Source organism: Taeniopygia guttata, chromosome 5 (genome assembly GCF_048771995.1).
Source record: "Taeniopygia guttata chromosome 5, bTaeGut7.mat, whole genome shotgun sequence".
NCBI lineage: Eukaryota > Metazoa > Chordata > Aves > Passeriformes > Estrildidae > Taeniopygia > Taeniopygia guttata.
This window is the reverse complement of record NC_133030.1, coordinates 48,867,708-48,894,248: the sequence shown is the minus strand read 5'-3', so window position 1 is coordinate 48,894,248 and position 26,541 is coordinate 48,867,708. Positions and strand designations below refer to the sequence as shown.

The 26,541-nt window shown below is 40.8% G+C and overlaps 1 protein-coding gene across 2 annotated transcripts in view; it reads left to right on the top strand.

Moving 5' to 3' along the window:
• Nucleotides 1-26,541, top strand: part of FBLN5 (fibulin 5) — a 44,939-nt gene that overhangs the window by 1,321 nt on the left and 17,077 nt on the right. The window contains exons 2-4 of one of the 2 annotated variants that reach the window (XM_012574051.5): nt 1,111-1,165; nt 3,561-3,612; nt 4,766-5,008. In XM_012574051.5, the coding sequence (XP_012429505.1) occupies nt 1,111-1,165; nt 3,561-3,612; nt 4,766-5,008 (350 nt within the window). The remainder of the gene's footprint in view (nt 1-1,110; nt 1,166-3,560; nt 3,613-4,765; nt 5,009-26,541) is intronic. The other variant, XM_072930347.1, reaches the window with a different exon arrangement.

The following is a 26,541-nucleotide window of genomic DNA, read 5'->3' as shown; positions in this document are numbered from 1 at the left end:
GATCTTGCTCAGCAGCTCAGTTTGCACTCCGGAAATCAGGGACAGCTCTAAGAGAGAAAGCTGGCAGCTCACATGGGTAGCAGAGATAAGGCTACCTAAAATATCCCCTGCTTCCTGTACTGGTTTTGTGGGAATGTATTTTATACAATTGCCATTTAGGATTACAATCCAAGATAAGCAAGGTATTGATCTAATGGTACTAGGAAGTTTTATATAAATCAGCAGCAAAATACTGAAATTCACAGGACCTAGAAAAAAGTCGTTTCTGACTGTGCTTTCATGTTTTTCTATCTGTTAGTAAATATTTGGAGGTGGGAGGTTACTTGACCATAATTTTTATGCTCCAGGTAAGGAGTTCCAAAAACAGGCATGGGGCTCTTTGAGAGAGGGATCCTCATCTTTCAGTTGCAGTGGAGAGAGACCCAGCAGGGAGCACTAGATGTGAAGATGATATACCTGGGGAAGGCTCCACTGAAGATAACAGCTTCTGGTAGCTGGTGACCTGGCAGAGTGTGTCTCCTTCAAGACTGCGTAAAGGGACAGAATCTGGCCCCAAGAAAATGGATTCATCTCAGATAGATCTCCTGGGGATGAAATGCGGTTTAGCAGTTGGAGCGGTTGGCTCGGGTTCAGGACCTCCTGCGTGACATGTCTGCAGTCCTGCCAGCACTTCACGCTGTCAGCTTAGGCAGGGCCTTGCTTGGGTTTACCCATCTGTAAAACGTGCACAGTGTGCAAGAGAAGCTTTCATTTTTGCAAAAGAAAGGTGTCATAGAGGGGAAAAACTGCTTTATTGAATATTGCACGCTTGTTCATTTAACAGCTGCTGCATGAGGTGTCATAAAAATTAAATTAGTCCATAGACATGTACAGTCTGGTTTCAATCCCAGTTGGATAAAACCATAGCAGCATCAGAGTCACTGGCTCTGAGATTTATCTGGCCTTTATCTGGAGTTATATTACTCCTTCTCCAAAGGCCAAATTCGCGTTAGCAAAACTGTGGGATACACTGAAGTGTCACTAGAAATTCATTTGTCCATGTATATTTAATTCTATGTAATAAGCCTGGATATCAGAAGGTTTTCAGCCTATTTTCTACATGCATTACAGGATACTGACTGCTTTCACACTGGCTGTCTGCCTTTCAAGCCCTGGAAAAGCACAGGTGAGAGGTGCATGCAGAGATGTGTGTACTGGTTTATACGAAGTTCTGTATGGCATGAAACTTCACTGGCTAGCAGGTGGATAGGAAGCTCTGTGGTCTGGGGTTTACATGGAAAGGAAGTTGTGTGGTCCAAGGGTTTAGAGGGGAGAACTTGGAGCCAGCAGGATTCTGGAGTTGAACATGGATTGAGGTTATTGACTCATCCTTGCCAGCTCAGCAAAATATCCCTGTAGAAACCTGGACCTCGCTGCAAATCTGATTCTGCCTCTAAACTGAACACTTCTGGAACAGGAAATATGAAAAACTATCCCATGAAACCAGAGACTGCTCAGTTCTCTTGTGAGAAACATCCATATTTGGAAAATTCATTCATTTAAATACATCTTTTCTGTGTATAGCAGGATGAAGTCTCAAGACTATTTAATTTTGGCCTGTGATCCTGAATGACTGTATCCCAGTTTTCATTTTCACTTATGCCCAAACCCATTTCTGTTCAAGAGGGTGGATGGAAGTAAAGCAGTCCAGTTCTTGAAATAGCAGAATCATTAGTTCTTTGTGTGCTCGGCTCCAAGTAACTTTAAATCAGGAAAAACTGTCCCTAAAGGCATGTTGTTTGGATTTCTAGTTGATAGTCCAGATAGATTCAGTCTCCAGAACTGTGTTTCTAAATACCTTTGCCAAAAGCCTCTGAAATGTAGTTGTTTTTCTTCTATTACATTGAAAATTTCCTGCACAAGTCATGCTTATTGATATTCTTGTGATTATTGGATCTGTATGGGAAATGCTTTTCATGCCCCTGGAAAATTTTTGAAATGTCTTTAAGGGTTTGTTTTTGTAATTTAAAAAATATTGTTTACATTATAATTTTTATAAAAACATCTTGTAGCATAAATTAATTTTTGAAGTTGCTTTGAAAAAGCAACTTGAAACTGAAACGACAGCAGTGAGTTCTTTCTGAAGATACTGAAACTGGTAATTTGGACAATATTGAAATATTTTCTAGAATAAAGTTCTAGAAAGTTGTTGAAACCAGTTCTACAGCTGTTTCAATGTTTCTGAATCATCATTTTTTGACCAAAACAAAATTATTTTGTTAACAATTATTTGAGCTTTTCCAGCTAATCTAGGTGTAGTATATGTACACAAAAAGGAGAGCAAAAGGTAGACTACATACATTCTTTAAAACATGAGAGTGATTACATATTCTCCCATTAGACTATCTTGGCTTTCCATGATACCAAAACATCTTGGAATGCCAAAACAAATGAAAGCAGAATTCCTCCATACGTGTCTGACCCTTCTAGCAGTGGTTTTGTGTATTCATACATGCAAGTAGCAGGTGCAGTCCAAATAGTGCCATGTGTTTCCCTTCATGTCCTGTCCCTGGTTCCTGCAATGACCCACTTCCACTGACTCACCTCTCTAACCCTTTGTCTCCCATTTACAACTTACTACTTTTCCAAACATCAATTAAGTACTTTAGTCTTCCACTCATTTCTTTAATAAAATCCAAAAATAAGTGTCTTTATCCTTAAGAAACAAAAAAAGAGGAAGAATCTTGAACACACTCCATCCCTCTGCCCTCTGGTAGCTTCAGTGATTCCTGTTTTCTGGGTATCACTTGCTTACATTGCCTATTTACTGGGAGATCTTGTGCTTGTGTCAATTGCTTGGCTCCTTGCTAAATAGCTGGAGGCCCAGTCAAAAACCAGGAGGAGCAGGGAATCATTTTAACAGGTTTTGAAACCATTATCACCAGGACTTTCACCAATTTAGAGATGCTGAGGAGGTACTGAAGACACAAGGCCGCAGCCCTGATAATGACTAACACCAGAGAACAGGAAGGAACAAGGCTTCCAGTAACCTTGAATGCCTATAACATGTTGTATAAAGATTTATCCTCTAAAAATTACAAGATCTGGTGGACAAGAAGAGCCTTATTTTTTTAAGCTTGTTATGTCTCCACTGTGGCTCCGGATCAGTCAATGCCTGAGGTGTTGTGTGCTGAACGGGCTGTGTGGGGAGCTTTAGAGCCCGTGAGGGGTGTAACAAGTACCTTGAGATGAACCTGCCTGTTCTGGCAAAAAGAAGACCCCAAACTAGAAGACTGTAATTCTGTGCTAAGAACTCATAGCACACTGTACCCCTGTACTCATAACACACCGGTGACCCCTGGGCAGAGGAGCAGCCTGACCCTGCCATTGCCCAAGGGTGCCGCTCCTGAGCTGAGGCCTCGGGTGCACGGCTCACTCACTGCCCTCTGGGGAAGGAACTTGATTTTTATGTACTGCATCGTGCTGAACAATTGTACTAACCATAATAATCCAGATGAGCATTTGATTCTGCAAACCTCTTCTTTCACCATCACTGAGTGTCCTTTTTTCTCTCATTTTAGCAGCAATGCACTAATGGGTTTGACCTGGACCGTGCCTCTGGGCAATGCTTAGGTAGGACTTCAATTAAATCTATGTATTTAAATTTGGGTTCAGAAATCCTGAATTTATTGAGTTAACAGTGTGGTGCTCTTACTGTGTTTTAGATGAAAAGTTCTTACTGTGTGACAAATATGTGTGTTTGTATACATGTATATACAAAAAATATGTGTATATATAAATACATGTGTGTGTGTGTGTGTGTTTGCCTTTACATAGCACTGATCTTTGACATTGTTGAGATACTAACAGGCTGTCAGAGCTACTCAAACAACAATTATACATTTTGATAGGAGCTCAGTGTAGCTGCCAAAGGATGAGGGCTGTTCACCCTCCTTCTCTTTCTCCTTCAAGCTCAGAATTTATTGTCTTTGTTGCCTGTCTCCACCTGTAGGCTCAAATAAAGTCTTCCATTCTCAGAAACTGAAACTCCAAGTAAACTGAGTTGAGGTAGTGTAAGGAAATCTGCACTTTGCCCAGTAGCATCCTTTTCTCAATGGCAATCAGTCTCCAGGGCAGCATCTTCTACATGCAATGAAGTCACCCAAACAGAAAGGGAAACACCTGCAGCAGATTGTTTGTCCTGCTATAACCTACTGTTTCTGTGGCCCAAGAACCAGGGGAATGTTCAATTTGGCTAAACCAGTTGTATCTTTCTAAATTTAATTCAGCAGCAATCTGAATCAAAGCAAGAAAGAGGCCTCAACTGTGTCCCCAGATCCAAGCATCCCTAACTCAGAGGGACAGAACTCGAGACTTCCAAAGCAGGATCCAAATTTCACAGCTGGGCAGACCAAACCATCAGTTTCTGAAATCCTGATCTGCATGTTGTTGTTTGGACAGACTCTCCAGCAGGAGCAGGCAGTAGCACGCTGCAGCCACGTGTAAATCAGTGTTTAAACCAAACTTCTATGGAAGAGCGAAGCAGGCCTTGTCCTCTCCCTCTATCCTCTCATAGTGGAGTAAAACCAGTAGATCACAGGGTATGTTGAATATAAGGAATGTTTCCTGTTTTGGTACAATCTAACTTCAAAGCGAGGCTCCACAAGGAAGGATTAGCCTTTTTGATGGAGAATATTTGCAATGTTTGCAAAAAACATGCTAGCTGTGTTTTTGTAGATCCCATTAAGAAGCAATCACTCTTTAAACCTTTGCAATTTCATTGCAGACATCGATGAATGTCGGACGATTCCCGAGGCCTGCAGGGGAGACATGGTGTGTGTGAACCAGAACGGCGGCTACCTGTGCGTGCCCCGAACCAACCCGGTGTACCGCTCGCCCTACCTGAGCCCCTACTCCAACGTGTACCCCCCGCCCCCCGCGCCCGGCCCTGTCCCCAACTACCCCACTGTCACCCGGCCCCTCATGTGCCGCTTCGGCTTCCAGCTGGATGAAAACAATCAGTGTGCTGGTAAGTGGTACAAATCCTTCTTCTAGATTTTCTTTTCTATTAAAGCTCGTCTGACACTGCAGAAACAGCTGTTCTGCAGTTGTGCTTCAGTTAATGCTGCAGTCAAGCCCAGTATTTTGGAGTAAAACGTTTTTTAAGAATATGAGCTGTATGTTTCATATCATTATTCAATGCAAACTAAGATATCACTCAGTCCTGTTATTTAGGCAGGAAAGACACTCTCATGAAAGAAGTAATGTTTTTATGACATAAGCAACCATCTGATGGCAGGTGATTTGTCAGTGCATCAAAAGCATGCCTTTTATGATTCTGTCCATGAGAGAGAAGGTGGCCCTTCATTTGAAGTGTTAGGTGGGGCCTGGGGAAACTTCATTTGTCTCTTGGCTGCGTGTGACCTGGTCTTTGACAAGAAAAAAGCCTAAACCAGAGAAGCCATGAGCTTTCAACAGAGAATTTTGCCTCTCTTTAGACTAAGGAACAGCACTTACTTCAAAACTGCTGCAGAAAAACACAAGAGCTAAAACTGACTTGTCTTTTGGGCTTATTCTGCCCTATTGTCTGAAATTTCTGGGGGGACTTGGTTGCAGATGAGACACTTTCTTTGTTGCCCTGCTGAGGAGACCACATGAGCTTCACAGGAGCTTTGAAAGTCTAGAGTTAAATTCAGATAACATTTGGGACACATTTTTATACTGACCGGAAAATTAAAAAAAAAAAAAAAAGAGAGAAAAGAAAAGGAAAGGAAAATTATAAACCCTGGAGTTTTTTGAGGAGATTTTTAGTCATAGGATCACTGAAGAGTTTGTTGTAAAAATAGGCATTTTTACTATCTGATTCTTTGAAAATGGCCTCTAGTCCTTTTCATCTTAGCAAATTGATCAACCTGTTATTTTACCTACTGATTTGTAGATTTCCAGAAGTGTTTTCATTTTGCTCACTCTGCTGTAGTTGATTCAGTAAATAGGGTAGTTAGTAGAAAAGAAGTGCTGAAATGAAAGTGGAAATAAAACCTCTGAATTATACTGTCTGGTCTGTTCCATGCAAACCAGAACAATCAAAACAGGAAAATTTGGGAAACATTTACAGTGAACTTTCCAGCCTCCAAAGGGCACATGTGCTCCTATCTATGCTGACAGAAATGGGAGGACTAATATTTTTCTCAGTCAGGGCTGTCATTTTAACTTTCAAATATTTGGGATTTAATTGTAAAAAAATTTAGTGATGAGACACATAAATGAGAATGCATAGGAAAGGACAGGCTGCCATTTGAGCACCACAGCAACCTGGGAGCAGTTTTATAAGTCTATATCAGATTTGAATTTGTGTAGATGATGTGACAAAGGAAGAAAAACAAAACTAAAAGAAAACAAGACCCGTCAGGAGTCTCTGCTGGGTTAGATTTCACTTTTTATTCAATGAAATTCTCTGGAGACACTCACTATCTTGATGCAATATTTATTGTTGTATCTGTGTGTGTCAGGATTTCTGGAGCAGTTAACAGGGTTATGTGCAGTGCCATGCTTGAAGTCCTTGGAGGCAAGACATTAAGGAACCTTGACAGGGTCCTCAGGAGCAACCAAAATTTTATCCAGGTCATTCAAGAAAGTCTGACCCACAGGATTATGGCACCCATAAGCCAATAAGCATCACTCATGTTAATGATATTTCAGTGGCTCTGTGCTTACCTCCTTGTCCATATTCAGCATGTCCTTGGTCTACAAAGCACTCCAAGGGCTAATTTTGTGGTGGAATGGTTGAAAAGAATGAACTAGAAGTAATTTTGCCCTGTAGCTGACCCACTATGTAACATGTTTGTTATGTTGGTGTTCAGACACCACCCTCTAGCACCTTCTTTCCAAATAAAATTAGTCAAAGGTATTTCCATTAGTGATAACAAGATTTTTTGCTATGGACAGCAGGAGAACCAGAGTTTTCATGCCAATGTGAACTCTAAGCAATCTGCAGATTTTAACAGAGTACACATTTGTGTCTGGTCAGATATGGAGTTACAGATCAGGGTCACATTTTCTACTGCTAGGACAACAGAAATCTACTTTCACTTTGAATTTCAGCCAAAACAGCTTAGTAAATACAGAAGCATTTTCTGTGAGACTGGGAGATTTGAAGCACTGAGGTTGTTCAAGAGACTTCCAAAGTGAAACAGGACAAAAATTTGATCTGAAAGTTGTGTGAGTTTTAACAAGCTCTTTCTACCACTCCACAAAATGTAGGGAGGCTGCAAGAAGGTTGCTCTGTCCCAGTCTGGCACCTGGCCTGCCTGCCAAGGTCCCACATTCCTTGGCTCTCAAGGGAATGTGCACCCCTGGCTGTTTACATAACATTCCCCCTCTTGGGGCTGATATGTTTCCATGCAGCAAAAAAAGAGAGATATTATCCATTCTTTTCCCTTTCAAGCTTTTTTGCCTCATCTTTTCTGGCCTGGATGGTCATAGACAGTGCTAAAGTGTCCACAATCCTTCCCTATCCTGGTCACCACTCAGTCTTGCCAAGATTCTTTCATCTCCAGATCTTGTCCTTTATGAAAACAAAACTTTTCCTGGGTCAAGTACCTCTCAAAGGCACCGGTCTGTGATGGCTTTGCTCAGCCCAGTGTCCTCTGTGTGCTGCAGAAGTACCTGTAGCCATTTGTGGTAGCAGACAGAGAAATGTTTTAATGATAATTGCTTCTTAAGTCTTCTGTGGGTCTGATTCCTAATAAATGGTATTTTTTACCCCTGGAGTTGCTGAGTGCTTTATATTTTGTATACATAAGTGGTCTGTGTTTTCAACAGCTCAGAGTTTTTGTAAATCATTCCAAAGCAATTGGGGAATGTTTTATAACTCAATTAATGTTGGAATAAAAGACTACATACAGAAAAAAGAAAAGAACATCTAGTGCAAGAGCACTGCTTGAACTGTTTGTCCTCTAACATTACTTCTCTATAAATACAGAATGGGTTAGTCATAATAATGACTTTTTGCACAAGGAACTTGGTCTAGTAACTGTTGGCTCCAGATTACTGGAGTGAGGACCTGTGTTCTTGCATTATACATTCGTAAGCTGAGAGCTCTTTCCAGTTTCCTTTCACTCCACCTTGCTGTTTCCTGATTTACAATGATCTTCAAAACATGCTTCAAACACAGATCCTTCTGGGCATTGTGGAAAGAACTGTACTGGGTGGGCTGTTATTATTGCTTTCTCTCCAATTAGTGCAAACTCACAATGTGAGGAGATGATGGAGTTGGAGAGGATTGAATAGAGAGTTCAGAGAAAGCAGACCTCAAAGACAGAGAGGTAAATGCTAGGGAAAGTACAAGCACAAGGTGAGATGAGTATGATCTAGATACAGAGAGAAGGGAGGAGAGCAGAGGAGGTAATTTTTAAAAAACCAACAAAACATAATTGTTATTTTTAAAGCAAAAGGTAAAGGAAGGAGGAAATGGAAGGATGCTGTCTCCAAGTGCAAGAGAGAATTGTTTTTCATGCCCCATTTGTGCAGCAGTTATTGCTTCAGCTTTCCCCATTTCTCAGAGATTGGCACAACCTCCTATATTCCCCACCTATGGGTCCCCAGTTCTACATTTGTGGAGTGAAACTCCTTCCTTCAAAAGATTACCTTCGCACAGATGGGTTTTAGATCATTATCATTTATACTGCAAGCATACCTAAACCCCACAGCCAAGCCTGCAATTGTGCTGCCCTGCCTTGTGCCCAACCTCATTAAGAGCAGCCTATGTCTAGATGAGTTTTCAAGCAAAATGAAGGAACCAGATGTTCCTGTGTGGGGAAAGGGGAGGGAAATGAAGAGACAGAGAACTGAAAGGAGGTGCCCAAGTCTTGCATCAGGCTCATGGCTGTGCTGGGATAGAGCCCAGAGCTCCTTATCCAATGGCTTAGCCATCAAGCCAGGCTGCCTCCTCCTAATGACTTTCCTAGTGACCTCTCTGTGCATATAGAAACAGGAGGAAGAAAAGTAGAGAAATGCAGCAAGGAGATTATGCTTTACAAGGGTTTGTATAAAGTAAATAAAAATGGAATCCACTCCCACTATTTCCTTTTTTAACCCTATTTGGTCCAGCTCTGTGTCTTTCCCTTTTCCTCTTGGTCTGTGAGACAATATCTTTTGCTGCTCCAGATGGCCAGTTCCTCAAGGTTATGCATGATCCCCGTTAGGGAATGACTGCCATCATGTCCAAATTAACCAGCAAAAGAAAGAAAGATTACATGAGAACAGATTCTGTGAGAGGCTGAGCTCAGACTTCTGATAGTACAGGTAGTTGCTGACAGCTCCTGATTAAATTAAGGGCCATGATGTGTAGCTTTTACGTGTAGTATGGTTTTCCTGATGGGTTTTGTAGGAGGAAATGTAAATTGTGACCTCATGCTGCCATAGCAACAGGAAAGTTTCCTCTCAAGCATCTCAAGAGTTTATAGTTGGTGGCTAAGGCTTGGGTTGGAGGAGTTTGTGTTCAGTTCCCAGCTTTGCCATAAAGCATGCCATTCCTGGAGTCACCATCCCTGGAAGTGCTCAAGAAATACCCAGACATGGCACTCAGTACCATGGTTTAGGGGAAAACATAGTCCAAGGCTGGACTCGATGGTCTCAGAGATCCTTTCCAACAAATGATTCTGTGACTCTGTGATTTTGTACTGGAAATTTTGGAGCTAAAGTGAAATAATATTCATTTTCAGGATGATACCAAGATTAATTTCACAATGGAATTATAGGTGAGGAAGTGACTTCCAGGTAAATATCATGTAAAGATACACAAAAAAGAGAAAAAGGTCCAGTTTAATAATTCTACAGCAGTGAAGCTCAAGGTGAGATATGTGGAACACAGCTACTTCCCCAGCTGTCCTGGTTCCAGCCAGGACAGGGTTAATTTTTTGGAGTAGCTGGAGGGGGTATGGCCAGGACCCAGAAGTTATTCCATACCCCCTCATGTCATTGCTGAGGGTGGCCAAAGGGACTCTGTCCTCCAGGAAGAAGGGATTCCTTCCAGCTGAGAAAATTCATCCAGGATTGTTTATTGTCCAGGCTGCAATGCGAATTTTTGCATGTGAACCACTCTCTTCTGTAAACTTCTGTCATTAATATTAATGCTGCTGTTATTCATTTTCTTATCTCATTGCTGTTTCCAGTAAATTATTCTTATCTCAAGCTGTGATGCCTTTTACTCCTCCAAAAGGAGTAGGGGAGGGAGAGCAGCTTGTGGTTATTTTAGTAGGAGTACTAAATTGGAAAGTACTATTCCTAAGCCACAACACCAGTGCACTAACCTGGCTGGAATTCAGTGGCCAGCTTTGTCTATGTTTCTGCATAGATCAGACAAGATGGGAAGCCCTTTGTCTGTATCTCCAATTTGCTTCAAGGAACATCTGTGCTACAAAATCTTTCAGTATCTGTTTGATCCTGGAGTTTTTCAGTTGTCTTCTACTTATGCTGTACTTGTTTCATGTTTTAGCACAACTTAAGTTGGTTTCCCCTTGATTATTTAATGTAATGAGACTAGACAAACCAGGTAAAAGAAATATGTGGAAAATGTAAACTATGTACACTGAGGTTCAAGACCATAAGTCAGGAGAGTAACGAAAGAAGGATCATTCACATCCTGGAGTACAGACATACTTAACATAATCCTGCCCCATTGGATAAACCCACTTTATACAGCTCCAGAAAAACGTAACCATAAAACTTTCAGATCCAGCTTCTGTGCTTCAGATCTTATGGTCTGATCTATTCACAATCCCAACAATCTTCATAAAGATAATCACGAGTTAACTATAATCACAGGTTAAATCCTTCCTCCCTCAGGAAACCATTGCACCAGCACAGATAATGGGTAGGGGCGAGACTCATCCAGCCACTACATTAGGGTCCATCAGAAGAGTAATTCCTACATATACAGTAAAAGTATCCTGTCCAGCTTACCATGGGGAATGAGGGTCGAAATGCTTCTTTTCACTGAAATTAATCCATTTGTAGTAGACAAGTCAGCTTGATAGAAAAAGCTGCTGTACATATCAATCTGTAGCACAGTAAACTGAGCCTTCTGTGGCTTGGCTTGTTCCTGCTTTCATTCCTCCCTAAGTGCAGTGTGGGAGGAGCACAGTCTGGTGGTTAAAGCACAGGCAAGTGCTTCATTTATTTCTGAAACTTCTACTAGTAACAAAGGAATGAGTAGAATTGAACCAAGAAATATAACATACAAGCCAATAATGCTGGCATGCTATTAAGCAAATGGGCACTCTTCACTGGAATGAAAACAAGTAGTCTCCTCAGTATCCAAAGTGTAACAGCAGCAGCAAGCCCATCATTCTGCATGACAGTGCCTTTCAAGCACTACTCACTGACCGTATTTATGTGTGACAATGCGAAAAGTGAAAACAGAATAAATATAACTACAGTATAGCCACAACTGAACTTGAATGAACTACAGTCATACTGGGTAGGTAGCTGGACAACAACAACTGGAGACAAAAACACTTAGACCCGTTATTAGAGTCCCTATTGACTTTGGTGAAGATCTTAAAGCAGCACTTCTTGAAGTGAATTTATTATGTTTAACTTAAGCTGTCTTGAACCTGACCTTAACTATCTTACGGTCAGTCAGGTACCATAAATCAGTCAGGTACCATATTTTTCTCCTGCTAAAATACTGATACCTCCTAGATTTTGTGGCATTTCTTGACATTTCAAGGTCAGGATAGACAGGTGGTCAGATCATCATCTTATGATTAAAAATTGCGACCACCAGGAATGTTTGAATTTGGTTTCAACTTTACCTTGAGCTAAACTGATTCTGCCTGTGGAAATGTGCATCTTCTGTTTGGGAGTGATTGAATGTTTTCTAGTATCTTTTTTACTGAGCTATGAGTCAGGAGAGAAGGACAGTGGTATACTGGGGGAATAGCTGAATGAGAACAGGTCATGTTACAAAAAATCCATAATGGGTTTGTGTGCAGAGAAGGGGCATAAGCACAGAAGGGACAATGTCCATGTCTTGTTAGCTGTGCAGGCTACAGTCCAGACACAGGTAAGTTGAAATCTTTCTAGACTGTGACCTCTCTATCATATGATGTGTTTCAATTTTCCCTCTTTCTTGGAACTGTATGATACTTTGGTATACAAAGTGGCAAGAACCCAGGAATCTCATCTCCCTTGAGATCTGTAGACTACAGAGGGAAAGGTATGCAAGGAAAAGAAGTTCAACTGATACCCTGGTTTAATGGCCTCCGTTATGCTTGGTCTCTGAAATGGAGGTTATTGGTCACTGGGCTCTGAGCCAAACAATACACAGACTTCAGCTGTCACCCAGAGCTGGCTGGCAGGAGGTGACATCTGACTCAATTCAGTGGAGCAGTAATCATGCCCAGCCTGCCATATCCTCTGGCCTGTGCTGGCCAGGGCGGGGCTCGCACCCTGCCATTCATCTCAGAGTGATTCCTTAGACTCACTGCCAGCAGTGGTTTGATATGTGGGGCTTTGTTGCCGCCTTGCCTTTATTATGTCTTGCTTCCAGGGATTTCAGCAGTGCCAAATCAGTTAAGGCCACTATGTACTGATTAGCTCTGTCTGCTCTGGGGTAGATTTCATGAGCTTTCCTTTATGGAATAGCTGTCATGCAAGACAGTCCCACCAACTAGACAATTCCAGGGCTGAAAAGAACATCTAGTCACTTAGTGCTGGAAAACTGGCAGGTGTCATGAGTACCCTGCCCCAGTCTGTCAGCTCTTTGGCTTGTTTCTCTCTCATTTTCCCATGAGTGGCACTTTCTCTACCTTCCTGTGGCTTAATGTGCAGAGTTCAGTATGTGATAGACTCTCCTCACCTGGAAGGCTGTTTTGTTTCAGTGCCTTCACAGCACCTCTACTCGGGCCTCTGTCAATTTTTGCATATATTTGCATCACCCACAATGCCTAGAGATGGCACTGTTCTCAATGACTTAAAAGTCACTGTTTTTCTTGGCTTCTCCCTTATATGTTTTGGGTCAGTCTTGTTTCTTTTAATTTGGTTCCAGCCTGAAATTGGCCATGGTTATATGTCACAATATAGATGTTAAGCCAAAATATATAGAAAATATTAATTATCTTCTTTGCCAGTATAAATCAGCCAAATGGACCATATGTTTTGCCAGACTCTATAGAAAGTGATAATGTGCTGGCACTGTTCCTTTGTCCTGTCCCTAAAACACCAGACCCATGACAGAGCTGCCACACAGAAATAGAAAAGCTGCCTGGAGTAAGATGTTGCATGGAGTTTAACATACTCTGACCCCTTAATCTGCCAGTTCTCTGCCTTCCCATTTTACTACTTCAATGACATAAGAGAATTTTTCAAAGAAAATAAAGCTACCAGAAGATAAATGTGAGTTACAACCAGCCCAGTTCAAGGCAATTTTTTTCAGCATTCTGCCTCTTTTCTGGGATGTTCTGCCCCTTGGGGATGACAAGATGTGCTGAAATCCATCTTCATTTTTAACACCAGTAAAATCTCTTCTTTCAACTGTAGCTCATGGTTGCAGGTGCTCTGTGGTATAAGACCACACTGCAGTGTGAGGAGAAGGATGGTGCACAGGATAGGTACCAGGATAGGTATAGGTGTCAGGACAGCTGAAATGCAGACCCAGGTCCCTGAAGCTTGGTTAAGTCCCCTCGTTTCACTGACCTACATCCTCCATGGGAATTTAGTGTATAAATGTCCATTGGTCTGATCTGCGGCCTTTGTCGTGGGCTGGCAGTACAGCCTCAGACTTCTTCACTCAATATTGCTTCCAGAGCTGACTACTTCTCTGAGGAATCTCAAGCAATCATCTGGAGACCCTTGAGGGGTCAGGGTTTTCAGGAAGAGACCTTTAGCATTTACTGAAAATTGAGGTGTGAATGGTGTCTTCTATTGAGCATCTGCAAGTTTAAACATACAAATTCATAAGTCTGTCTGGAAAATTTTCATGTTTTTTCTATGTATTAGCTCTACATCAGTTACATGCTACTACAGTGAGAATAAATCTGTATTCGTGAAGCATTCAGATACTGAAAATAAAAGAAGTGTTTCAGCTGAGTAGGGAGAGTCTAGGAGAAGAGGGAGAAAAATGCACCATAAACTTGCAGGGTCTGAAAGAATCCACAATCTACTGCTTAGACTGAGACTCTGTTGTTTGATTTTGGTTTCCTTTTGTTTTTTCCCACAAAATCATTTTAACATCTGCTATTTTTATAATATTTTGATCTTGCTTTTCTTTTCTTTTTTTTTTTTTTTGAGAGGAAAATTCTTGTTTTCCATTCAGCCCCCTAAGTAAATGAAGCATTAGCTTGCGAGTCAGTAAATTGCTGGTTGGATTAAAGGCATTAATTGGTTTTGTGGTACAACCAACATATCTGTAGGTAACACTGAATGGGAAGATTGTATAAACAGTAATAAACAGAAGTCGAGGAAAGCTACAATTGTGATCAGGAAATTAAGGGTTTGGAACCCAGCAATAAGTGAAAAGATAACCTAACACAGGGTCATCTGGTGGAAGATGATCAACAGAAGGCAGTGATAGCAAGAGCAATGTAGCATTAGGCAGTTTCTGGCAGTGTTACTAAGACTCCTCATTCCAGAACAGAGAGCAAATAGTACTTCAGAATGTTCTGTTGAGAATGGCTCCAACCTACTGACATTCAGTGTAAGTATTTTACTACCAGATAAATGTAGACAAGTTTATGGAAATTTCAGTATAGAGCAGCAGCAAGTTGGGGCCATTATTGAGGCTGACTTTGATTAAAAGAGTAAAGTGTATTGTAAAACTTAGGGTAAGATGACAGTAATTGGAACTGTAAATGACAGAAGTAAAAGTTTGTATGGTGGGTGGTACAAAAGAAAGATTATTGCTGAATAGGGTATAATTTGCTGAAAGGAAGGAAAATTACTTTCAGACTGAACATAATAAAGCCCTTTATGGAGCTGCAGTGTATTAGGTTATACATGAACACACTAGGTATGTTGTAGTGGAGGAATAGTACAAAATGTAACAGCAGAATTATTTAAAAGCTGCCTGGAAAAATTTTTAGCAAGAAAGAGTCTCACACAGGTTGGGGGTGCAATAGATATTGTCAAGTGTCATTTGCTGTTCTTTTGAGTCCTTTGATATATCCCCAGCTTCCAGTGTGCACAGAGGCACAAAAGAAAACAGCATGCTTTGTCTAACTGCAGAGAAAAGCTCATAGCATGGCTAAGAGCCTCCACCCATTAAACAACAGTAATTGTCACTGCGGCTGAGCAGCGCAAAGCTGCGAGAGCTTGAACGAGTAGCCTGACATCCCCTTTCCAGAGGAGGAATCTTGGAGCAGTGCAGCGTCTGTTTGCCAGACTGCCACTCCTTAATCCTGCAGCAGGAACCAGGCCAGGGAGAGGAGATGTGATCTGAAAGCCATAGCATGCTGCTAATTTCCTGCTATTGCAAACCCGGTGGGGAATCCCAAACCCAGCATAGGCTGGAGCAGCCTTGGATCATGCTCCTGTTCTTCAGAGGTAGACTGCAGCAATATGTACAACACTCATTGCCAGCAATTCACTAAGCACTGGAGCTTTATTTCAGAAGCAGGTTGAAATTATTTTAATTAAAAGCAGGGCTGACTTTGTGATGGAATAGCCCAGACCTGTGCATTGACAGCTATCAGTTGATTTCATGCACTCATCCCAAAAGACTGTAGCATGCCAACTTCAGCAAGGAGGTGCTTTTCCCCACTAAATCAGTGCTGTTTGCAGACACAGCTCTGTAAAACCTGTATTGTATTTTTCAGGTGGTGCATTGCATTTTGGGACAAAAATCTTTTCTAGTTAACGGTTCAAGAGGTTTAACTAGTTAGTGATGAAAAGTGGTATAAGAGAACTTTACAGGGTTGCACATAGAGAACTTTACATGGTTGAACATAAGACTTCAAACACTGTCCATGAAATTAATCAAAATAAATAAAATATTTATCTCCATGTTTCTCCGGCAATAAGCCCACACCGAGATTTGAGTCCAGAGAATTATGGCATAGGTGTGTCCTACAAAGACTAGAGAATACCTCTAAAGATAGTGAGTAGCTGACAATTTGCAGTATATTTATTAACGGCCCAGCAGGTCGCATGCATTCTAGAGCTGGTAAGTGATGTTCATCTTCTAGATACAAAATACTATTATATTCTGCTTCACAAAAATCACAAGCTGACATCTTGAGACAGCCTGGGACATGAAACTGTTTCAGAAATACATGATCCATCCATGGTTCATTCCCTTTGACCTGGGGAGAGACGTGAAATGCTAAACTAAGCACTGTCTGCAGTATCTGATTGGAGATGATTAGAAAGACTATGAATTGTTGAATGTTAATCATGCTAAGAATTTGCTAGGCTCTCTTCTGTCCTGGAGACTGTGCCTTCTAAAATGGAACTGCTCCCTTGCATGACTCAGTATGACCTGAGACCTTGTGGCAATAGGAGTTAATAAGAGAATGTACTATGATAAAGAAAAAATGTAAATGAACTTTCCAGTTCAGCAGGCCCACATGATGGAAAATCTTCTGGGATGTACCTTCTAGAGAGTAAAAGCAGGAGTTTGCTCCAAGAATAATCACAGAGATTAAATGTTCCTGCTGGTTGGGAACATTGTCTCTTCTGTTTGTTTATTTATTTATTTTTCATTTTTTTAATTACCCAAAGAGAACAGAGAGGTTTTTTTCAGGCCAGGCCACTTAAAAATGAGCCATTTGGCTTTGGAATGCTCAGTGTGGACATGTGTCTTTCTGAGCTTTCATGGATAGTGTGAGAGCTGGTGGGACTGCCTATGACACTGGCCATGTGGCCAGTCCTGTCAGCTTGTGTCACTAGTCAGGAATTTCTGAGTTCTGGTGTAAGGAAGGTAGGCTTACCTTGGAGATCCTGGGACAAATGTGTGCAGGTCTGAACGTCTGAGTAGTGCAGTCTGGTTCTGTGTTTGTTCAGCATCCAATGAAATGGTTCACCAACCTCAACAGTTGCTACTAAATTAAGCAAAGATTCACATTTTCATTATTTTCTCTTAACTACCTCCAGGGGAGAATTCAAAGTACAGTCAATTTCTGTTGCCTTCACAGGCACCCAGTTCTCCCAATCATTCGGATTTCCTGGCATGAAAACGATCTGGGCATGCTGCAGATATGCAGCAAAGGACTGCTGTGGTGGTTAGAGGGTGGCAGCACATGTCATACACTGAGAGGCTGAGAGAACTGATTTAACCTGCCTTAAGAACATAGGGCTTATGAGGGAATTGTACTGCTTGCTGCCTTCCACTATCTAATGTGGGTGTGTAGAGAAGATGAAGCCAGATCCATCTCAGAGATGCATGTGGACAGGAATGGGCAAAAGTTGCAACATGGGAAATTCTTATTAGCTATCAGGAGAAATGTTTTCACAGTGGAGGTGGTCAAACAATGGAACGGGGGTTCAAAAATTTTGCAGCTAAAGGTTGTGCCCTCAGAGAATTTCAAGCCTCAACTGGAAAAGGCCCTGAGCAGCCTGACTGAATTGTCCCTGCTTTGAGTGGAGGCTGAGACCAGATGACTTACAGAAGCCAACTTCAACATGCCTTGTGCCATGGTTCTGGAACTGCAGTGACTGAAGTGCAGTAGCCTGTGTCTGATACGGGTTCAAGTCTTTAATATATGGAAGGCTGCCATAAAATTAAAGTGATATTCTCTTTGTCACATGGATTATGAGTTTTAGCACTGATTTTAAAGTGCTGTAAGACTTTTGAATGGAGTGGGGTGCTTTTATATTTGCTTTCAAGGTTGTGTAGAGCCAACCAGTTAAGTGTGACTCAAAACTCACATCACAACCTCAGAGCCTATAGTGAGAACTAGAGGTCCTTTTTAAGAAGGGAGACCTTCAGATCTCTGCCCATGGCAGCAACTCCTGCCAACTGCAGCAGAAGCTGTAATGGTTGACTAAAGAGAGTGTTATGCTTGGCACTAAGGGCATTGGGGACCTTATCAGGGGAGAAAATTGTTTTTCATATTTCACCTCAGTTTCAAGTCCGTCCATGTGTCAGTTTCAAGTCCGTCCATGTGTCAGCATGTTTTATAACAAACTCAAAAGTGCCACAAATCTAAGGTAATTCTTGTATAAATGTTAGGACCTTTTGGGCTCTTTTATAAGCAGAGAATGGGTAGTGGAATAAAGCCAGTGGAGAAGAAAAATCTCTGCAAATACTGGCTTCCAGACTCAGGCAGCTGTGTTCTCATTACTCTTAATAGCAAAGAGCTATGAATGTTGGGCAACATTCCCCCCGAGTGTATACATAGCAAGCCATCTATTTATTTATTTCAGTGGTGGTGATCATTGGAAAATGCCTATAAGCCCTGCTCAAATAACTGGCTTTAACTCAGATTTGGCATTCACTGCTTTATAATGCTTGAATCACATTTTCTTGCAATGTTCCAAAAATTACCGCCAGCCAACTGAGTTGCAAACTGTCCTGGATAAATGAAAACTGTGGGGATATGGGAGGTTTACTTTGCTCCAGTTAGTGTGTGATGTGGATGTCTACTGGCAGTTTTCCTGCTTTCCTTACTCTCAGTTCATGGCTCCCTGGAAAAAGAGGTGTTTCATCTCAGAGGGCTTTTTCACTCTCTTCCTCTCTCTCTCTCTCTCAGTAATCCCTTTCAGTTACCTGTAGGGCCTAAATTAAGACAGAAAATTTCTAGATTTGGGAAATTCTGATATAGCAAGCTATCAGAGGAGATGTGCGGAGCCTTTAGAGGCAGAAAGTTGTGTTTTGTTTAGCCCCAAGAACTGCGAGTTTTGAGCAGGACCATGACCACGTTCTAGACAGTTACAAAACTCCCAATCAGGACAAGATGTGAGGCTGAAACTCCATCAAAGAAAATTTCTAATAGAAGTAACCTAACATTTGCAGGAGTCCTGTCCCCTACCTGTCAATCAATTGAGATAATTAAGATATTCTTCCTCTGTATTGATGCTAGCATAAAACAGAAGTTTTGATCTGGATGGTCTTAAATGAATTTTCTCTACATGAAACTGAAGATTCATTTCACTGAAAAACTGAGAACAAAAATTCTGCATTTCTGGTAATTGTTTCTACTTCACTATAGGAACTTCCAGACACACATTCTGCAAGCCAGGCTCTTTTCCGTGGTTTAATGGCTATGTTAAGGGAGTAAGGTGTTAGCCTCGTGGAGAAAGTCAAAGTGCCCATTGTATGTGTGTTTGGGTCACGCAGTTTCAGGTGACATGAGGCAATCTACAGCCATGCCACCTCCAGCGGGTGCCTCCTTGCATCAGCTCAAGCCAAGCAATTTTGAATCCAGTCCTTTACTGAATGAGATGCTAGTGATTATTGCTGAAGCTTTTGTGAGAGATCAGTTAATGAAAAATCCCATACAAGGGATCTCTATCATGATATCCCATGATAGAGATCCTTTGTCTTCTTTTCACATATATTGAAGATTTCAAGTTATCCTGTCAGAGTGACTACAGCATTCATGCTGAATTTTCTCTGTGGGTATGTATATATTTCTCACCTAGAATCTCACTTGTTTTTTCAGTTCTTTGCACAACACACTTGATGTTGCACATCCAAAGTGTCTGCATTTTAGTGGAAGAAGCAGTCCTTCCAATAAAAGTTTCTGTTATAGCCTGCAGGTGGATATTTGTATCCCATTGTTTTCACTGTGGCTTTAATTTCTGGATCCATTTTGATCAATTTCTTCTGCCATATTAAAAGTCAGACTGTTCTCTTCTTTACTAGTTATTGTAGTTTATTCACAGTCCCAGACCTCTCTAGCTTGCCAAAACACTTGGAAAAGGAGCTCTTAATGACTCAGTTAAAATGTACGGTCAAGAAGTTCACTTATTAGAGGAAATGTAAACTGACCACCAATTGGCTAAACCAGCTGGCTGGACTATTTGTGCTTGAGATTTCTCAAAGCTCCCCAGGGAACAAAAGTGGGAATAGCAGTTCTCTGCTTTTAGTTCTCTCATGTTATGTACCCTAACAGAAAAGTCTTTGAAAAATTTTGTTGGAGGAGAAGCCAATAGCATTTAACTGACATGTTTAAAAGCTTTATAAATAATGCTTTAAACACCTATATTTTTTATATATTCTTTCTTTCAGGGTCTTTTTAAACTAAGCCATAGTAATGAAGAGAAGATATACAATTCAGCCATAGAAAATTCACTTCTTCACTATTAATAGTTCCACTCCTCTTCTGTAAAATTTTATAAGATTCTCTAGAGATTCTTGCCTGAGATATTTCATATCATGCAGCAAACTGATGATTGTAAGGATCTTTTTTTCTTATTTCTGAGCATGCATTTGCTGGCTCTGACTGCATGTTTTTTGTTTCCATTGCAATAGAAAGTGCTACTCAGATAACCTCCCAGCAGCTGGGAGTATTCTCAATAAAAACTCGCCGACTCCTCTTACTACTCTACAAGTAGATCGCAGTGTAGCATGTGGTCATACAAAATAGGTAATTTTGAGAAACCACGATAACACTTCATTTATTCAGCTGAAAAATATATTTCCTGATGATGACAATAAAATCATGTTGAGCAAAAACTTTGTACTTTCTAATTCAGCAGGTTCAGTGTCATCAGTGAATGGCAATGTGTCTACCACACTTCCTCAGGGTACTTGTGTCACTCTTGTTCTGCCATACTGCAGCTATTTGACATAGAATAAGTGCAGCAGAGAAATAGCTGAGGTTCCCAAATCCCATGCACTGATCATGCATGTGCAGAACCTGCAGCAGGAAATCACGAATCAAAGGAATAGTTACGTTCCAGCCCATGGAGTTTCCATCTTTAAGCAAAGCTCTTGGTTGAAATTAGTATCTTGTCTTATTTTTGATCCCAGAGTCAGCATACTGACTGTGCATTCGTGCAAAATCTCTCACAGGACACCAGGAATAGTCCACTCAAGTGGCTGTGGTCTTGTACCAACAGAGAGCCCTGGGAATTGGTGGGAGTGAGGATCTGTGGTCATGTAGGTGATGCCAGGTGTATGAACCACACACAAGTTTGTTCTGAGCAGAGAGGGGAGAGGCTGTGGGCCCTTTAGTCCCCTTGCTATGCACTTCTTTTCGTGGCTGTCCTGTAAATCTCAGCCACAAAAGCAGGACTAGAACAGTGTTCAAAGAGCAAAGTCCTTCACAGTTTAGCTGTTGTTTATCATCTTTGAGTAATGTGAAAAGTGTGCTCGCTAAGGAAAGGCTCAGATAGCTGGCAGGAGACCTAGAACCTGTGACACATGTTGAGCAATTTTCATACCAGGCAAAGGGAGCAGAATTACAGATTCATGCCTCACACTTACTTAGCATCCATTTCCAGACTGACCCTCTGTGTGAAAAATAACCACTTTAATCCTTGTTTAGTCATCAGCCAATAACCTAATGCATATGGGACGCAGATAGAAAATTAATTCAGCAATCAATGGCCAGCCCTCAGACACTGAAATATGCAATTAAACAGGTGTTCAGGGAGTTGATCTTGGATCGTGTCCAAGCTCAGCAGGGTCAGTTGTCCTTGGAAAAAACACTGACCCCACACAGCAGCAGTTTGAATTTGGCTTCAGTCTGCACTTTAGGAATGTGGCATTGTTATTTCTTCCCTTTTCTTATCAAATGTAATTATCTTGAGAAAAAAAAAAAGTTTTGAGAAAACATGTGATTTCACTGAGTAAAAATCTACTACTGAGGAAATTATTTTTCAGTGTCCAAATAAGGAGTGGGGGAGAAGTTTGGGGAGAGTGCTCTGTTCCAAGTAATCTTGGACCTGATACCCATGTTACTGAGCTCGGATGTTTAGTCCTGGCCTGCAATTATGCCTATAAAAAACAGACATCCAATTTTTGTATTATTTTAAAATGGAGCCCTGAGGGCTATAAATGACTGAATGAGCTTTAGTGTTTGAGCAGACAGAGATTCTGGAACGAGCTGTCAGCTTTGAGCCTCTCTTCCAGATCATTGCATCTTAAGAGCCAGGTTAGCTCCTGGGGTTGTGACAGTAAAATAGTGGGACTAAAAGACAGACAGAATAAAATAAAGACATAGTGCCCCAAAATCACCCACACCTCCTTGTAAAAGGGGGAAGAAGATTTTCCATGGTAAACGTTTTCCAGTCTGCAAGACCTGTGCTCTCACAACAGTCAAATTAATCTCCAGTATTAGTGTGTTGAACCCCATGGTGCTAGTGGCTCTCAAACAATCATGATGACAAAAGCATACTCACATTTGTCAATGGCTGACCAAAAGAAGGAAATGCAGCCTTAGCTACTACTGTGACCCACAGAAATTTGTAGCATGATTATCAGAATTCGTTACTTAAGAAAGGAAGTCATGCATGCTAAATATGTTCCAAAGAGAACACAATGTAACAGTCCATCTGTGAAACAGCACACATTGCCAAAAGCACATTGTCTTGGAAATTTGCTGTCCACGTTGGCTTCCCCCTTCATCACAGAGTCCAAGCAAAGTTTCACTTCTAATTGTCATGGTCTCCAAGAGTGTGGTTCTAGCTCAGAGATGATAAGCCCACATCCTTCCATAACAGCTCTCTGCTAGTGCTGTTATTCCATTGTCAGCCAGCTGGGAAAGGAGCTGCCCTGGGGGAGTGGGATGGTCACAGTGCTCCGAGCACAGACCATGCCTGTGGAGGGATGAGCACACTCACAGATCCCACCACTCAACACCAGTGGATGCACTGAAGGACAATAGTCTCCCTTGTTCCTGTTGGGCAGGTGCAAATCATCTCCTTGGGATGGGACTGCCTTGGTAAACTTGCCTCTCTGTCATGTGGCATTTAACCACATGCCCATAAGTACTAGGATTATTTTTTATCCTTTAAAAATAGCTTTTTGTCAAGAAAATATTTTCCTACCTGAAGGGCTCTGAAAAGTCTCTAACTGATGAGTAGATCTTAAGGACTTAGTTTCCTTCGGTATTCTTTAGTGCATGAAGTCTTGGTCATGCACAATCCTCTTTTTTTCTGAGCAGAAGAAAGACAGTGTCTTTGCTTATCAAGTTTTTGAACCACACCTTCCAGAGGGCAGGTGCTCCCAGTTCCTAAACACCTCTGCTCCTTCTGTTGTCTGCTGGCTTCTTTCCCTGGCTAGCCAACTTGTAAAGTTGCTTAGATTGCTGAAAAATCTACTACTTCCTGCATTACCACATCCTCTAACTTGTTGTTTAGTCCTCTTGAGGCTCTTTGATTCCATGAATTATCTGTGGGAATAACTTGGATTCTTCCTTTTTTACTTGGTTCATTCTTCATAAAGAAGCAATCACTTTGTGTGTACTGAAAGGAAGGTGGCTGGCATGCCCGATGTATTTAGGCTGATGACTTAACATCTTCTAGCACAAAAACTGTTACTAACATTTTCTATGTTTTCCACATATTTCTGAAGTTACTAAAAGCATTAGAGGTACAATTTCTCTCACTAAAAATCAGTTTTATTGATTAAAGTACAAATAAAAAAATTAAAAAGTGCATATGCATATATTTAAATATTTGCAATGGAAAGATAATTTGGAAGAACTTTTCAAATTCCTATCCTCATTTTCAGTACCTGCACTGGCCAGAGTTACATTAACATGTAATGTACTGGCCAGTACATTAACAATTCTCTTTCTGCTTCAGTAACAACTGGAAACTTTGAGGTTCCATGCACCATCTAGCATATGTTTTATTATGTTTTTCAAATGCTTAATCAGAAGCACTAAAGCATGTGTCTTGTTTTCGTTTTGAATTTGTCTTCTAAACACTGAATTATATCTCATTGCCTTTTGCTTTAGCTGTAATGACCATCTCCAGATAAGAACATAGTTTCCATGAAGATGCTTACAGATCACAGGCATATATACCTTGAACCTTTTCTTAAATAGATTACTAAATGGAGCATTATCTTGCTCTAAGATAAATTTTTGTGGCCTGGAATAACTCTTTGGAATCTCTTGGTATCTCTTTGCAATATAATTTTTGAAGTGTTGACACCAAAAATACATTTCAGTAATTATTGCACTAATGCAATGTACAGTGGTAAGAATAATTTCCTGTGTCTACTCAGTGTTCTTATGGTAATGCTTGTCTTTTCAGCAACATGATGTCAGGAAAAGTTCATGTTCAAGTGATTATTGTAACAGCCTCAGAGGGTTTTTTTTGACCTACATATTTTACTCTTGATATATGACCTTGCATTTGTCTGTCTTGAAAAGCACTTTCAAATGTGCCCACCATACCTAGTGAAATACTTTCATATAAGACTTCATTTTACATTTTAGTTCTTGACTGCAGCAGCACCAGTGATCCTCTGTATATTATCACAAATGTGATAAAACAGTGACCAAAACCAGATCCACAGAATTCTACATTTATGATTCTCTCTTGAGATTATTGAACTCCTAGTCTTAGTCTCTTTGGTTTGAAAAGTACAGAATATATCTGGTCTTAATTCAAAGGGTTAGAGTGCTGGTTTTCTTTTTATGCTCTGATTTCTTGCAATATTATTAATTCATGTAAGAGTGGTCTCAGTCCTGCATTCTTGGTGAACATGAGTCAGTGAGAACATGAACATGAATTAGTGTGATGTAGTGTTGTGCTGCAGTTTCACATCTAGGTTTCCTTTCTATATTAATATGTTGCCCCATTTTTTGTTAATGGACAGCTTTTTAATTCTTTTTTCTTTAATTTATGAGCCCTGAATTAAACATTTCATTCATTGTTCTGTGATGTGGCTAAATTCTGAAGAATCTACTAATAGCTATTAATATTAGCTTTTACAGATAATAAAACACAAAGCCAGTAATTTGCATGCTAAACACCATTAGTTCACATATTTATTTTGACATTGTAAAGGATATCTATCCAGTCTCCAGGCATCCTGCCATCCATTAAAAATACAGTCTGTACCAATGAAAACAAAGCATCAGCACATCACATCCTACAAAAGGCAGGCAACCAGCCAGACATTTAAAAAAAAAAATCTTTCTCCACCCTTGCAATCCCCAAATGAAATCCCATTGCCCCAGCCACCTCTTTGTCAAAATGTCAAGTCAAGACAACATCACACCCCAGAGCTGCTAAACCAAACCACCACAGCCATAATTTTTTAAGGCAAACACACTGATCTGAGAGAGAGGGATGTGGTTAATTTTGGAGTGTTCAGGCTTTGGCTCTTGCAGCACACGTTTCCTTACAAATGGATATGGAGATGCCATGTACGTATTCTCTCCTTCTGTCAGTAACCCAGAGATCTTTAAATCTCATGGCTCGGAGCCATGAGGCTCTGTTCATTGTAGGTGGTATTTCTTAGGAGGCAGAGAGCAGTGATCTGGACAGGCCATGTGGTTGCTCTCAGTGTTCATCTGGGAAGTAACAAAGTAAATCTTTCCCACTTCAAGTCAGATTTTAATTTGTCTGGAGTCCTGCCCGAACTTCTGCCTTTGGAATTAGTGTGGGAGCAGTAATGTGAATACAGCAACTAGAAAGACGGAGATAAGAGAAGTGACTAAAACAACTGGAAGGATGGGTGAGAGAATATAGATGACAACTAATTTAATAGCACACATCAGGATTCTCAAGTGCTGAAACAACTAGAACCAGCTTTGGCCAAGCATTCCTTGTCAAGAGAAGTTTTGAACAGTGATCCATCTACCCTGCTTTGGTTCTCTAGTGTTGTTACAAAGTGCTGAACAACTGCTCTCTCAAAGGAGTCACCCAGAGTGCCTAGTCATTTGGGAAAATCTGAATTTATTCAAAATTATTAGGTATGACCTTTAACACCCTCACATTTTTCATATGTAATTTCACAGCAGCGCTCACAGTCCTGTCTGTCAGGGTAAGAAGAGGTGTGAAAGCCAGATAACTCTTTCAATTTTCAATAATTCTCTTCCTGCTTCAGTAACTACTGGGATCTTTGAGGTTCCATGCAACATTAGGGTAGAACAGCAACATTCTGAGTACCATAGACTTTAGCTGAAGGAAACTTTGATGCTTCTGAGGTCCTCTAGTAGAACATAATGCTTTCAGAATGATGGTTAATATTTTATTTTAGATCTCACTAGCCAATGTAGAGTCTCCATAACATTTCTGAAAAAGTGGTATCTTGAAATGTTCATATAAGAGGGGCAGGTTGGACATGAGAGACTACAAGACAGAAAGGTCTGTCACCTGCTCCTGGTTCTGTTTTTTTAAATGGTCACCAGCTTGTCCTTTAATTCTTTATTCTTGAATTTCCTTGTTAAAATCCAGGTGCACTGAAATTTATCACCAAGTGGGATACTGCAGGGTTTTGTAGTCCAGTTTGATTTGTATTAGAATTGGAAGGCATCAAATAAAAATAGACTCATTGTGAACAGGTTTTGTACGTAAGAGGGCAAGCCCTGTCCTGAAGAGTCTTAGGTGCTAAACAGTGAGGGAGACTGGACTATGGCAGAGATAATGGATTTTTATGGATTTTTATGTATTTTGTAATCCCTGCTTTTCAAATAGGAAGCAGGGTGATGGAAG